General features: G+C 36.4%; 1 protein-coding gene across 2 annotated transcripts in view; it reads left to right on the forward strand.

The window, feature by feature from the left end:
* Positions 1-16,313, forward strand: part of SREK1IP1 (SREK1 interacting protein 1) — a 61,537-nt gene that overhangs the window by 25,480 nt on the left and 19,744 nt on the right. For both annotated transcript variants that reach the window (XM_082457421.1, XM_082457420.1), the window contains exon 4: positions 8,944-9,087. In XM_082457421.1, the coding sequence (XP_082313547.1) occupies positions 8,944-9,087 (144 nt within the window). The remainder of the gene's footprint in view (positions 1-8,943; positions 9,088-16,313) is intronic.

Genomic DNA, 16,313 nt, shown 5'->3' on the forward strand with positions numbered 1-16,313 from the left:
TAAAAATCTTCCAACAAACAAGAGTCCAGGACCAGATGGCTTCACAGGTGAATTCTATCAAACATTTAGAGAAGAGCTAACACCCATCCTTCTCAAACTCTTCCAAAAAATTGCAGAGGAAGGAACACTCCCAAACTCATTCTATGAGGCCACCATCACCCTGATACCAAAACCAGACAAAGACAGTACAAAAAAAGAAAATTACAGACCAATATCACTGATGAATATAGATGCAAAAATCCTCAACAAAATACTAGCAAACATAATCCAACAACACATTAAAAGGATCATACACCACGATCAAGTGGGATTTATCCCAGGGATGCAAGGATTCTTCAATATACACAAATCAATCAATGTGATACACCATATTAACAAATTGAAGAATAAAAACCATATGATCATCTCAATAGATGCAGAAAAAGCTTTTGACAAAATTCAACACCCATTTCTGATAAAAACTCTCCAGAAAGTGGGCATAGAGGGAACCTACCTCAACACAATAAAGGCCATATATGACAAACCCACAGCAAACATCATTCTCAATGGTGAAAAACTGAAAGCATTTCCTCTAAGATCAGGAACGAGACAAGGATGTCCACTCTCACCACTATTATTCAACATAGTTCTGGAAGTCCTAGCCACGGCAATCAGAGAAGAAAAAGAAATAAAAGGAATACAAATTGGAAAAGAGGAAGTAAAACTGTCACTGTTTGCGGATGACATGATACTATACATAGAGAATCCTAAAACTGCCACCAGAAAACTGCTAGAGCTAATTAATGAATATGGTAAAGTTGCAGGATACAAAATTAATGCACAGAAATCCCTTGCATTCCTATACACTAATGATGAAAAATCTGAAAGAGAAATTATGGAAGCACTCCCATTTACCATTGCAACAAAACGAATAAAATACCTAGGAATAAACCTACCTAGGGAGACAAAAGACCTGTATGCAGAAAACTATAAGACACTGATGAAAGAAATTAAAGATGATACCAACAGATGGAGAGATATACCATGTTCTTGGATTGGAAGAATCAACATTGTGAAAATGAGTATACTACCCAAAGCAATCTACAGATTCAATGCAATCCCTATCAAATTACCAATGGCATTTTTTACGGAGCTAGAACAAATCATCTTAAAATTTGTATGGAGACACAAAAGACCCTGAATAGCCAAAGCAGTCTTGAGGCAAAAAAATGGAGCTGGAGGAATCAGACTCCCTGACTTCAGACTATACTACAAAGCTACAGTAATCAAGACAATATGGTACTGGCACAAAAACAGAAACATAGATCAATGGAACAAGATAGAAAGCCCAGAGATTAACCCACGCATCTATGGTCAACTAATCTATGACAAAGGAGGCAAAGATATACAATGGAGAAAAGACAGTCTCTTCAATAAGTGGTGCTGGGAAAACTGGATAGCTACATGTAAAAGAATGAAATTAGAATACTCCCTAACACCATACACAAAAATAAACTCAAAATGGATTAGAGACCTAAATATAAGACTGGACACTATAAAACTCTTAGAGGAAAACATAGGAAGAACACTCTTTGACATAAATCAGAGCAAGATCTTTTTTGATCCACCTCCTAGAATAATGGAAGTAAAAACAAAAATAAACAAGTGGGACCTAATGAAACTTCAAAGCTTTTGCACAGCAAAGGAAACCATAAACAAGACGAAAAGACAACCCTCAGAATGGGAGAAAATATTTGCAAATGAATCAACGGACAAAGGATTAATCTCCAAAATATATAAACAGCTCATTCAGCTCAATATCAAAGAAACAAACACCCCAATCCAAAAATGGGCAGAAGACCTAAATAGACATTTCTCCAAAGAAGACATACAGACGGCCACGAAGCACATGAAAAGCTGCTCAACATCACTAATTATTAGAGAAATGCAAATCAAAACTACAATGAGGTATCACCTCACTCCTGTTAGAATGGGCATCATCAGAAAATCTACAAACAACAAATGCTGGAGAGGGTGTGGAGAAAAGGGAACCCTCTTGCACTGTTGGTGGGAATGTAACTTGATACAGCCACTATGGAGAACAATATGGAGGTTCCTTAAAAAACTAAAAATAGAATTACCATATGACCCAGCAATCCCACTACTGGGCATATACCCAGAGAAAACCGTAATTCAAAAAGACACATGCACCCGAATGTTCATTGCAGCACTATTTACAATAGCCAGGTCATGGAAGCAACCTAAATGCCCATCAACAGACGAATGGATAAAGAAGTGTGGTACATATATACAATGGAATATTACTCAGCCATAAAAAGGAATGAAATTGAGTCATTTGTTGAGACGTGGATGGATGTAGAGACTGTCATACAGAGTGAAGTAAGTCAGAAAGAGAAAAACAAATATCGTATATTAATGCATGTATGTGGAACCTAGAAAAATGGTACAGATGAGCCAGTTTGCAGGGCAGAAGTTGAGACACAGATGTAGAGAATGGACATATGGACACCAAGGGGGGAAAACTGTGGTGAGGTGGGGATGGTGGTGTGCTGAATTGGGCGATTGGGATTGACATGTATACACTGATGTGTATAAAATTGATGCCTAATAAGAACCTGCAGTATAAAAAAGGAAACAAAACAACTAATACTAAACTTTCATTGGGTTATTTGTATGGAAATATGTTAATATAAATGTTTCAGACATTACATGAAATTTCTAAAAATCTTATATTTGTATTTGTATGGAAATATGTATGGAAATATGTTAATATAAATGTTTCAGACATTACATGAAATTTCTAAAAATCTTATATTTGTATTTGTATGGAAATATGTATGGAAATATGTTAATATAAATGTTTCAGACATCACATGAAATTTCTAAAAATCTTATATGTTCTGGTATAATGTTATAAGTAATAATCCTAGTTATTACTTTAAAATGTATATCTCAGAAATAACTAAAAAAAAAAAAAAAAAAGACACATGCACCCCAATGTTCATTGCAGCACTATTTACAATAGCCAGGTCACGGAAGCAACCTAAATGCCCATCAACAGATGAATGGATAAAGAAGATGTGGTACATATATGCAGTGGAATATTACTCAGCCATAAAAAGGAACGAAATTGGGTCATTTGTAGTGACGTGGATGGATCTAGAGGCTGTCATACAGAGTGAAGTAAGTCAGATAGAGAAAAACAAATATCGTAGATTAACACATATATTTGGAACCTAGAAAAATTGTACAGATGAACCGGTTTGCAGGGCAGAAATTGAGACACAGATGTAGAGAACAAACGTATGGACACCAAGGGGGGAAAGAGGCGGGGGAGGTGTGGGGTGGGGGGTGGGATGAATTGGGTGGTTGAGATTGGAATATATACACTGATATGTATAAAATGGATAACAAATAAGAACCTGCTGTATAAGAAAATAAATAAAATTGAAAAAAAATTGTGGTAAAATACATATAACATAATTTGCCATTTTAACCATTTTTAAGTATACAATTCAGTGGCATTAATTACATTCACAATGTTGTACAACCATCGCCACTATCTATTACAAAACTTTTCCATCACCCCAAACAGAAACTCTATAAACCTTAAGCAGTACCTCCCCGCTCCTCCCTTCCCCCAGACCCTGGTAACCTCTAATCTACTTTCTATCTCTATGAATTTGGCCATTTTAGATATTTCATGTAAGTCGAATCTTATAGTATTTGTCATTTTGTGTCTGGCTTATTTCCCTTAGCATAATGTTTTTAAAGTTCATTCATGTTGTAGTGTGTATCATAACTTTATTCCTCTTTATGGCTGAATGATATTTCATTGTATGGATACACCACATTTTCTTTATCCATTCATCTATTGATAGACACTTGGATTGTTTTTACCTTTTGGCTATTGTGATTAATGGGCAATGAATTTTGTTGTGTAAGTGTCTGTTTGAGTCCTCGTTTTCGATTCTTTGGGGTATATACCTAGGAGTGGAATGCTGGGTCATCTGTGTGCAGCTTCTTGAGGAGTTGCCAAACTGTTTTCCACAGCAGCTCCATCATTTTATATTCCCACCAGAAATGTACAAGAGTGCCAGTTTCTCCACATTCTTGCCAACACTTACTTTCCTTTCTCTTTTCTTTTTTTAAAATTGTAGCCATCTTAATAGATGTGAAGTGATATCTCATGGTTTTCATTTGCATTTCTCTAAAGACTAATGATGTTGGGTATCTTTTCATGGTCTTACTGGCCATTTGTATATCTTCTTTGGAGAAATGTCTATTCAATTTCTTTGCCCATGTTTTAATTGAGTTGTCTTTTTGTTCTTGAGTTGCGGGAATTGTATATATACTAAATAGTTAACCCTATCAGATATATAATTTACAAATCTTTTCTTCCATTCTGTAGGTTGTCTTTTCACTTTCATAATAATTTCTTTGCACAAATGTTTTAAAATTTGATGAAATCCAACTTATCAGTTTTATCTTTTGTTACTTGTGCTGTTGGTGTTTTATATGTAAGAATCCATTGCCAAATCCAAGTTAAAGAAGATTTACCCCATGCTTTCTTCTAAGAGTTTTATGGTTTTAGCTCTTATATTGTTGTGGTGTTTAATCCATTTTGAGTCAGTTTTTGCATATGATGTGAGGTGAGGAGTTCAACTTCATGTGTTTGCATGTGGAAATCCTGTTGTCCCAGCACCATCTGTTGAAGAGACTGTTCTTTCCCCACTGAATAGACTTGACACTCTCGTCAAAAAGCAATTGGCTATATATGTATGGGTGTATTTCTGGACTCTAAATTCTATTCCATTGGTCTATATGACTATCCTTATGACACTATCACCCTGTTTTGATTACTATAGCTTTGTGGTAAGTTTTGAAATCAGGAAATGTGAGTCTTCCACCTTTATTCTTTTTCAAGATTGTTTTGGCTGTTCAGGGTCCCTTACATTTTTGTATGAATTTAAGGATTGGCTTTTCCATTTCTGAAAAAGCCACGTTACTTTTTACAGTCAGCTACTAAAATGTTATAACTTGAAATGTCTCTACATATCTGTGGTCAAAATTTAAGTCTCTGGTCATCTAAGAATTTTCTCCTCAGGACTTCCCTGGTGGTGCGATGGTTAAGAATCCACCTGCCAATGCAGGGGACACGGGTTCGATCCCTGGTCCAGGAAGATCCCACATGCTGTGGAGCAACTAAGCTCGTGTGCCACAACTACTGAAGCCCACGCACCTAGAGCCCGTGCTCTGCAACAAGTGAAGCCACTGCAATGAGAAGCCCGCGCATCACCACAAAGAGTAGCCCCCGCTCGCCGCAACTAGAGAAAGCCTGTGCACAGCAACAAAGAACCAATGCAGCCAAAAATAATAAATAAATAATAAATAAACAAACAAACAAACACGGAGAGGATGTTGGCCCCGGGGGGTGTGGGTGTGGGTGGGGTTGGGAGCTGCTGGCTGGAGAATGTGGCTGAGGCGGGACCTGCTGGAAGTCACCATGTCCAGGCAGGTCCACGGCCTGTTTTTTTTTTTTTCTTTTTTAAAGAATTTTCTGCTCATTGTCTCCTGAGAGTCTATGTAGAAAAGAGGTAACAAGAACTATATTTTGGAATAATTTTCTAAGTTTGTTCACTTATTCCCCAATTAAAAAAAAAAAGGAAAATTTATTTGTAGCTTCACAAGCAACTTGTCTTATTATCAGTTTAGGGTCAGTTTCATTGAAGTAAGGCTGAAATGGGTGTGAGACAGAGACTGCTGCCAGTGTGGTTATTAAGTATTTTATTTATGTGAAATATTTATTACAATATAAGGTGTTTGGATGCAAAGCTAGATTAAGTAAAGGAAAAATTGTATCATCAGGAGTTCTGATCAGAATGGCAAGCTGAAGCAACATAGAAAGTCCTCCTTTCTGCTCCAAAAACAGAGAGATACTGGAGAAAAATAGAGTAACAACAAAAACAAAAATAATCCAGCTCAAAAGAATAAAAGGGAAATCCCCAGGTGTTGGAAAGGAAAAGGAGCTCAAAGCTAGAGCAGGGAATGATAGCTGAAAACAGTGAGGTCCACGGGCCTACTGAGTAGACTTTTATGGGATATGGAATGAAGCTTTAGACCCCTGTTGGATGGCAGCATGGCCAGAGTGGAGGCTCTTGTTTAAAGCCAAATTGCTCAAAAAAGCAGTAAAGCAGGAATTAGAAAAATTCCATTTACTGTCTAGGGAAAGTGATGAGAAAGTTTACTGTGATTAAGTTCCTATAAAATAATAATTAGAAGAAAAGGAATAATCGAGAATTGGCAACCCAAACTTATACCTTGAGTAGGTATGAGGAGTGAATTTATACTGCCCCCAGTGAGGCAGGAACTATTTGTCGAAGCTAAGAAATTAACAGGAAAAATTGGTCTGGTATCAAATTAAATTAAAAAAGTAAGTCCAGCTACATGTCATTATTAGTGAAACTACTTAGAAAACTAAAAACTGCATAGAAAATTTTAAAATAAAGGGATGGGGAAAAAAGAGCAAATAGATATTAGGTTGAATATTGTTGATAATCAGCTGTTTTACTCACAAAAGTTGCAACTTCATATGATTCAACTAATAATAATGGAGAAATTGACAAATCTATAGTGATAAAGGTACTTAAAATTATACTATCAGAAGTTATTACACAAAAAAGTAAGATGGAGATTTGAACAACAAAATAGACATCAACAAATAGTGATGTATATTCTTTTAAAATACATATCAAGTTTTTCCCTAAATTTACTACATGATAGGCCATAAAAGAAATCTCAGCAAATACTAAAAAACTGATGTCATACAGACTTCACTCTCTGATAACAGTGTAATAAATTTAGAAATCAACAAAAGCATAGTCTGAAAGCTCCATATGTTTGGAAACTAAAAAGAACACTTCTGAATGATTCATTTGAAAGAAATCACAATAGAGAAAACTTGGTTCCAGCAGTATGGCAGACTGGACCCTTCTGTAAACAACTAAGAAACTTGTATGAAATATGCAATACATATTAGATATATTAGTGTGCTAGAAGAAAATAAAGAATTAAAGAATACTTGGAGGCCAGCAACCAAAGGAAAGCAGAACCTCTAGGAGGTAAGTCTTGAGGGTATTTGCTGAACCCAAGGTTCTTGAACTTCTATTGTCATGTATTGGCAGGGTGCAGGGAATAAAGGCAAGGCTCAGGGCCCCGCCCAAGATTGGTACCCTACTAGGAGATGCTCTTGTATAAGTCTAGGTCTTCCAAAAGGCTTCACCCTTAATTAAGAGAACTAGAAATAAATCCTAGTCCAGGGTTGTAGTGAATCATTAGTGGGTTGTGAAATCAATTATGTGGTTTCTATCAGCATTGATTATTTTTGAATGTCACATGTCATAATGCTTCATGTAATTTTTGTTTTAATTTTTGTGGGTTAGTGTGTATATGTATATGAATGTGTATATGAATATACTTGGTTGCATTGTTATTTTTTACCATCGGTCAGCCCTAGTCAAAAGAATTCAAAAGCTACTGCCTTAGAGAAGCTGTGCCATGTGTGCACAGAGAGACGTGTATAGCTACGCATTTCAGCATTATTTATAATAGCAAAATACTAGAAGCAACCTAAGATCCTATCAGTAGTAGAAAGGGTAAATATATTTTTATATAATGGGACATTATTCATCAGATAAAATGAGATAATTATATCTACTTATGTTAACATAGATAAATCACAAAACATAATACTGAATGACAGAAACAAGTTACAGAATGACACGTAAGTATAATTGAGTTTATGTTAAAAAATAATAAAAATACAATATTCTGTTTTGAAAAGATAAGACACCAACTTCAGTATACCAACTTCTGAAGAAAGAATGGAATGGGATTGGGGCAGGGTTCCAGGGGATGGTGCAAGCTCTCCAACTTTGTGTATGTGTGTGTGCACACACACATGCAGTTTTTCACTTTAAAAAAAAATTAAGTGAATAAAACAAAATGTTAACATGTGGGTGATAAGCACTTAGGTATTATTAGTGATTTTATCTCCTGTATTTTTCTGGTGTTTGTATTCAATAATATTTGATTTTTTAATTGCATCATGCAATAAGTAGATAACTGTTGTAGTTTTTTTTTTTTAATTTATTTTTGGCTGCATTGGGTCTTCGTTGCTGCGCACGGGCTTTCTCTAGTTGCAGTGAGCGGGGGCTACTGTTCGTTGCTGTGCGCGGGTATGTCATTGCAGTGGCTTCAATTGTTGCAGAGCACAGGCTCTAAGCGCACGGGCTTCAGTAGTTGTGGCTCGTGGGCTCTAGAGTGTGGGCTCAGTAGTTGTGGCGCACGGGCTTAGTTGCTCCGTGGCATGTGAGATCTTCCCGGACCAGGGCTCGAACCCGTGTACCCTGCATTGGCAGGCGGATTGTTAACCACTGTGCCACCAGGGAAGCCCTGTTGTAGTTTTCTTATAGGGAGACTCTTTAAGGACTGAATGATGTCAGAATTAGAATCTTAGGTGTTCTTTTGAAGAACATGTTCAATTATGTTATTATGGCATCTTTAATTAGGTGACAGCTGTGTAATTGCATAAGTATAGTAGTCAAGCTGAGAAGCAAAAAAGTATATGGAAAAGGAATAAAACATAAAATCCAACGTTGAGAATATTTTCTTTAGTACATAGTAAGTACATAAATTCAATATCCTGAAATCCATAAGAAGTAACCAAAAAGCATGCTTATTGAATTAGAAGCCCTGTTGAAGAAAAGAAAAAGTCCTCTGAATATTTCATTCAGGTAAAGCAAACTACCACCCACTGAATAAAAGTTAAAACTAAACATTATATTACTAAAATTGTAACTTGTTGCTTAGTGAACAAACACAGCAAAGAATATAATGTATATATAGTTTTGTCATTCATGTTTTTTTGTTTGTTTTACTTAGCTGGTCACCTGACTTTTGAATGCCGCAATTTTCTCCGAGTAGACCCCAAAAGGGACATAGTTTTGGATGTCAGCAGCACAAGTAGTGAAGAGAGTGATGAAGAAAATGAAGAACTGAATAAACTGCAAGCATTACAAGAAAAAAGTAAGCAATACTTTTTTTTCCCCCTCCATCCTTTAAAAATGTTTCTAAATGTTCTGCTATATTATGTCATGTTTATCTATTGTTCTATTATTTTCATCATTAAGATATCTTTTGCCTCTTATGTAAGAAGTACTGCATAGGTAAGGAAATAGGCTCTGAACATTGTAAGTAATTTGCCCAAAGTCAAACAGTTGGTCAGTGATAGAACCAACAGGCAAGTCTATTTCTGATTCCCCAACACAGGTTTTATTGTGTTTTGTTTTGTTTTTTGTTTTTCCATCTTACTGGGATGTATCACATGGTACAAAGAGTCTGATTTAAGATTTGGTTTCTATTCCTATTTGGCTACTTTTTAGTATGTGACTTTTAGCAAATCACTTAACTGCTCTGAACTTCAGTTTACTTGTGGGATAACACAAAGGATTGGATTGTCAAATCACACTCATTCATATCAGAGATCTTAGCAGTATCAAGCTTTACTAATACCGTTGACCCTTGAACAACATGGGTTTGAACTGCATGGGTCCACTTTTACGCAGATTTTTTTTGGTAATACATACTGCAATACTTTATAAGCTGTGGTTGGTGGAATCCGCAGATGTGGAGCCATGGATATGGAGAAACTGCATATATGGAGGGCAACTATGAGTTACACTTGGACTTTGGACAGCACAGAGGGGCAACATCCCTAACCCCTGCGTTGTTCAAGGGTCAGCTGTAATTTCAAGTATACAAGTGATCATGAGGCATAGGCAAAGCAGCAAGAGTTCCAGGACTATAGTACTATCTCCCAGGTACCCACTCTGGCCAAGGTTAACATAAATGGTTTCTACATTACTTACACGAAAGAAAGTCATTTTGGTCACGAAGCATCTCAATTTTATGCCCATAGTTACATTTTCCAGGGATTATGGATTTGTGCCCCATAAATCCCTAGATTCCAGGATTATTTGCCATAAACAATCTTAGACATCCTGCTATAAGCAGTTTATAAATAAGGATTCTCTTGCCAACGGCTTGATCATGGACTTCTAGCTTTCAGAACAGTGAGGAAATAAATTTCTGTTATTTAAGCCACACCCCTCCTCCCCCCACAAAAAAGGATTCTCTGGCTAGCAAATAATTTATTTCCAGGAGGTCTGTCATTAGCATGTTGATGAAGAGATTTGACCAAGTTACCTTCTTTCTTTCCTGGGGCATTCTCCTTTCCCCTCAAAAAGAAAACAGATTTCAGACCACTGTTTAACCATTTGTTTCCCATCTTGTGTATAAAATAACCTATCCTTGCAATGGGGTTTTTAGGGATAAAATGTGATGCTGTATGTGAAAATATTTTGTAAACTACAAAATGTTATATGGTAGTTGTCACACGGAAGCAAAATGGAACTTATTTGTATATGGGTTTAGGCATGGCAAGAGAGAGATACAAAAAAGGTTAAACTTATTTTCGATCATCAGAGAACAGTAAATGCTTAAAAAAATTTTAACCTTTCCATATTATATCCAGTGAAGGTAAGTGAAAAAGTCAAATGACAGGGTACTAGGACAAGCTGAGAAGGCAGAAGAGGGATAGTGTTCCAAAGAAAGCAAACAAGAGTAACAGTAAATATGAGTATATACAACTTAAGGGTAAAGATAGCTGCTTGAATATAAATATTTACTTTTGGGACTTCCCTGGCAGTCCAGTGGTTAAGAATCTATGCTTCCACTACAGGGGGCATGGGTTCAATCCCTGGTCAGGGAACTAAGATCCCGCATGCCGCAGGATCTTTATACATAAATAAAGATATATATTTACTTTTGCTCCCTACTGAAACAACACTAAAATAGTAGTAGAAGAAATTTTTAAAGACATAAACTCACAAGGACAAAGAAAATAAGAGTCAAAAAATTTTGCTGAAAAGCAGATGGGTTAGTGATAATGGACTGAACACTTTAAGAGAGCTCAACCCTTTAACAGTGTGGAAAACTGAGAAGTAACCTGATTATACACTGTAAAACCCCCTAAAGTCTTGATAATGAGTATCCTTGGGTACGTGAAGTAGTTATATGTTCTGTTCCCTTTCCCTACTCTGTGAAGCCCTGTTGCCTCAGCAGACTGCCACAGGTCTATTTTCTAGACAGGTAAGACAAACGGTCTTTAAACTGGGACACACCAAACACAAATGAAAATAGTTAAGTTAAACGTTAGATACAGAATGGTGAGAGCCTTCTAGCCATCTTCACCTATTTGGTTCCCAGACATATATCACCCAGGCAGAAGATTTGAAGATACATCTCTGGGAAATCTGACCAGTCTAAGAAGAATGAAATAAGGATACTGACATTAGGGATTCTTCGAAGACAAGGCCTCACCAGATTATCAGTGAAGTCCAGATTTCCAAGCTTTGCTTGCTAAAAGCTTCCAGTCAGCTTTTTAGACAATGAGGAGCACTAAATTTCTGAGGAAAGGGTCTCACATGAAATATAGATACCAAAACAAAAACCAGAAAAAATCAACTTGAAAAATACAGAGTCTGTACAGGGAGAAAACAGAAATCATTAATATTTAGTTTCATAGAAAGTTAAGATACACCACACATGAAACATGAATAAGATACTGTAAAGAAGAACAAAAACAACAAAAGAGCTTTTGAAAATTAAAAAAGAAGCAGACATGGAAAACTTGATAGAGTTGGAAGATAAAGTTGAAGAAAAATAAGAAGAGCAAAAAGAGAGAAAAAAGATAGAACAATTGAAGTGTCATTCTAGGAAATACTTCATTCAAATGAGTCCCAGAAAAAGAAAACAAAATTTTTTCAAGAACTGAAGAATTAGTTTCCAGATGAAAAGGTTCAACACGTACCAGGCACAGCGGTAAAAGCAGACCCACACAAAGGCACACCATTATGAAACGTCATATCATAGGAAACAAAAAGATATAATCCAGACTTCCAGAGTTGAGGATAAAACAGGACACAGGTGAAGGATCAGGAGTCAGAATAGTTTCGTACTTCTCTAAGGCAATACTGGAAGCTAGTAGAATACGGATAATGCTTTCAAATTTTTGAAGAAAAATTATATCCAAATTAGAATGATATACCCAACCAAATTATCAACCAAGTGTGAAAGTAGAATAAAGACATTGTCAGACATTCAAAGTCTCAGAAAACAATTTGCCTCTCACTTACCCTTTCTTAGAAAAGCCCTGGAATAAGTGTTCTACCAAAGTACGGGAATAGACTGAAAAAAGGAAAACAAGGAATGTAGGAAATAGAAAAGATAAGTAGGGAAATTTGTAGCATGCTAGTAAAGAGAGAACCCAGAAAGACAGCTGCGCCAGAATAGAGAGCAGCCCAGCCACATAGGAACACAACAAAAGATACTAGGACAGAAAGCCTAAGACCCTTAATTCCCCAAGGACACTTTCTACCCCATTCATCTATACTACTATGTTTTTTTTTAAATAGATGCATAAAACTTTAGAATTAGTAAGAATCTTTAGAACAAATAGTTTAAAAACCAGTTTTGTAGAAAAAGAAAATGAGAACAAGTAACTTCCAAAGTCACTAGCTGGTCACAGTAGAGCCAGCACCATGATCCAGGTTTCTTTCCTACTAGTCCTGTACCATTTTCATTACAATGTGCTGCTCTCCTACCTTAGAGATCATCCAGTCTATTGGTTCTTGACCTTTTTTTCCTTATCACATCAATCTTGAAGGATAAAGAACACTCCCACCATGAATAGTGGTTTATTCTAGAGGTGATTTTCAATCAGAAGACCTGGGACAGATCCGCTCTGGGAGAAAGGGGAGGGAGTTAACATATAATAACCTCCAGGACAGGGAATAGTTGGTGAAGCTTCCTTATTAGCATCAGCTTTCCCCTAACCTCACATTGAGAATGGCTTCCTCAATCTAGCTTTTTTCCCTTTTTTTTCCTTAAAAGGTATGCTTGACCATAGTCACTTAAGGGCTCAGAATTTGTGTTCCGTCTCATGACTTCCACCCAGGACAGTGTTCATTCCAGTATGTCATAGAGATTCCAATAATAAAGTATTATAGAAGGGGTCCATATTTATTTCATGGCCACCTGCTGGAATCCCAGTGACCCCTACCCAAATAAACCATAGATTGGTTCCTAAGCACACAGAGGAAGGGGCCTAGAGGTTGTGGTTGTTAGTTCCACTGATAACTTGCTGATATTGCTCAGAATCTCTGAAAGGGTGAGGATGAACTACTGACTGACTGAGTGTGAGTTCTTGACCTACATCCTTTAGGTAGTCCTGGGGGCTCCTTGAATCCTTCCTTGGTCCTTAGAGCTAGAGAGCTCTTGTACCAACACTCTTGAATATGGTAAGTTTTTTGTTTTTGTTTTTTTTCAATGATAGAGTAAAAATAGTGAGCCATGAGAAAACAACTAATTTTTAGTTACTTACCTAATTAGTTGTCCTGCTGTTATGAAATAGAGACATGAAAAGGGAAAAGAGAGAAATGTCACCAAAAAATGGGTCTCAAAACTTATTTTTGTAGAAGTTTTGCTTTCTATTTTGTTTCTGTATATATTTTCTTCTATTATATTTCATATATTTAAATGTTGACTGAATATCATTCATTGAAAACAAAAGACTAAATAACAAATATATCGATTTTGATTAAATTATTACATCATAATCAATTATTGATGCAAATTAGGAAATGTGAGGGCAGGCCTTGACATAGATGGGAACAAACATTATTGTCTTACTATACTGAGACCTGTGCAGCCTTAGAAAATTATATCATCAAGAAAAAGATCAAATGACAAAAGCAAGGATAATAAGCTCTTACTGACTCACTGTTATGTGTGTGTATGTATGAACATGCTTACTGTCTAGTGGTACTACAATTTCAAAATTATTAAGGTTTTAGACTGTGCTTTGAACTTCCTGAAGAAATTTGCTTTTGGAATTGTAAGTGGTAGTAGCAAATATCTCAAGAATAGTTTATGTTACAGTACAGTGAGTCCCCTACAGACGAACCTTCAAGTTGTGAATGTTCAAAGAGGCGAACGTGCATTTGCCTGTCCAATCACATAAATTAGTTCACTTGTCTGGCATACATTGTCACATGCATGCATCCTCTACAAGTGGTTGTGCTTTTGCATGCTTTACAGTGCTGTATAGAGTACAGTAGTGCAGTATCTTTATTTCAAGCCTAGGATGTCCGGGAGCAAATGTAAAAGCAGTGGTGATGCATCTGGTACTGCTGAAGAACGGAAGAGATTCATGACTCAGGAAATGGCAAAGGGAGTTTCTTTATTTGAGGAGGCACTGTTAGTTTTTGAGGCACAGGACCCAAACGTAGAACGGTACATGAAGGTTGCAGCAGCCGTTCAGAATGCAATCCAGTGCTACTGTGTCATCTATGATGAGGGAAAAAAGAACTACTACCCAGACATCACTGGATCATTTTTTCAAGAGAGTAGATAGAATTGAATCCGGCAAGGAACCAGAACCTGTGCCATCAATGTCAGGTGTGAGTGAAATTGCAGCTTGCCCTCCTTCTCCTATTGCTGATGATCCTTCAGCTCTACCATCTCCCACCTCCTCTCCCTCTTCCAGTTAGTAACTCTTCTTGGCTCTTCACTTGATGCCAGCCCCTGTATGCCAGCTGTTGTACTGTACTACTGTACTTTTCAAGGTACTGTACTGTAAGATTAAAAATGTTTTCTTTATTTTCTGTTTGTTTTTTATGTATTATTTGTGTGAAAAGTATTATAAACCTATTACAGTACAGTACTATATAGCCGATTGTGTTAGTCGGGTACCTAGGCTAACTTTGTTGGACTTAACAAACAAATTGAACTTACGAACGTGCTCTCGGAATGGAACTCATTCATATGTAGGGGACTTACTGTATTTACAAAGGACCAAAGAAATTCAAGAGTATAGATGTTTTTTTCCCCTCATTCAATTTACCTAATGTTATTTAATATTAATCAGCAATTTGTCTGTAATTAGAAGGTAGTCCTTTCCTGATATCTCATCCCTTAATATTTAACAGTATTCTTTTAGTTCAGTACAGAAATGTATTTTGACAAATTTGGGGGCTTTTGTGGCTTAGTTTGGTTTTTTGTTTTGTTTGTTTAGGAGGTTTATGTTAAATACATACATGATTTTATTTAAAGATGGTTTACACTGCAAACTGTCTAGGGGAAAATGACAAAATCAGATATTTGCATCTTGTCATAAATCTCTCTCCATCCCTTTAGTAACTGCTGGAATCAGATTCAAATGAATGACTTACAAGGGTGGTTTCAAGCTTCATAAAGACAGGACTTAAATGAATCCACAGGATAATTGGAGTAAAGCCTATATTTGGCTCAAATGTACTTTTTTTTTTTTTTTTAAGACCTCCAGAGAGAACAACCTTTATTCTGCTAATTTCCTCGGGGGTTCAAATGTACTTTTTATTATAAGATAACTACAGAAGATATTTGCTAAGTGGTTGATTGGAAAACACAAGAGGGAATGGGAAATTTAGATTAATGGGTGTAGGTTTGGAACTGCCTAGTCAGGCATTTAAAAGCAGTGAGAGTAGCTACAACCTGGTGACAAATATGCAGACAAAGATCTAGCAGCTGAACCTGCTGATGCTGCTAGGATGAGTCTGCCATAGTATCATAAAGCTGTCTCTAAAGACTGGATCATAACCTCTTGACTCCTGTGTGTTACACAAGAGACCACCACTCTTGCTTATCATTGCTTACAAAATTTAAGGGCTAAAGTACACAAGGACCTTCTTGCCTTCTATTTTGTACTCCAAAGGTTGGTTGTATCATTTTCCAAGAAGTTATTATTTTGCAAAAACTCAAACTCTTTTCCCTACTATGCTTGTGTATATTTCAACATTCTGTCTCAGAGGAACCTCAGTAAATAGAAGTGAAATTGTTTTAATAGTGATAGTATAGAAACAGTAAACTATCAAAAGTAAACTTTTGTCTTCAGTGCTTGAATTCTCATATCCTCTTATTATCACTACTGCTAGTTCCTAGGGTAAATGACCAGGAAAAAAAATTCCTGAACTCTAGAGCTAATTTCTCTATATAATCTAGTCAGTGGATTCCTTATCCGTCATTCCTAAATGGAAGAGGAAATTATTCCCAGAGCTCGTTTTATTTGTTTAATTTCTCATAACTTTTTTTTTAACATACTAACAGTAGTTCTTCTAAACGTATGGTAGCTATAAAACAACAACAGCAAAAAA

The sequence above is a fragment of the Balaenoptera physalus genome, assembly GCF_965194825.1.
Source record: "Balaenoptera physalus genome assembly, chromosome: 3".
NCBI lineage: Eukaryota > Metazoa > Chordata > Mammalia > Artiodactyla > Balaenopteridae > Balaenoptera > Balaenoptera physalus.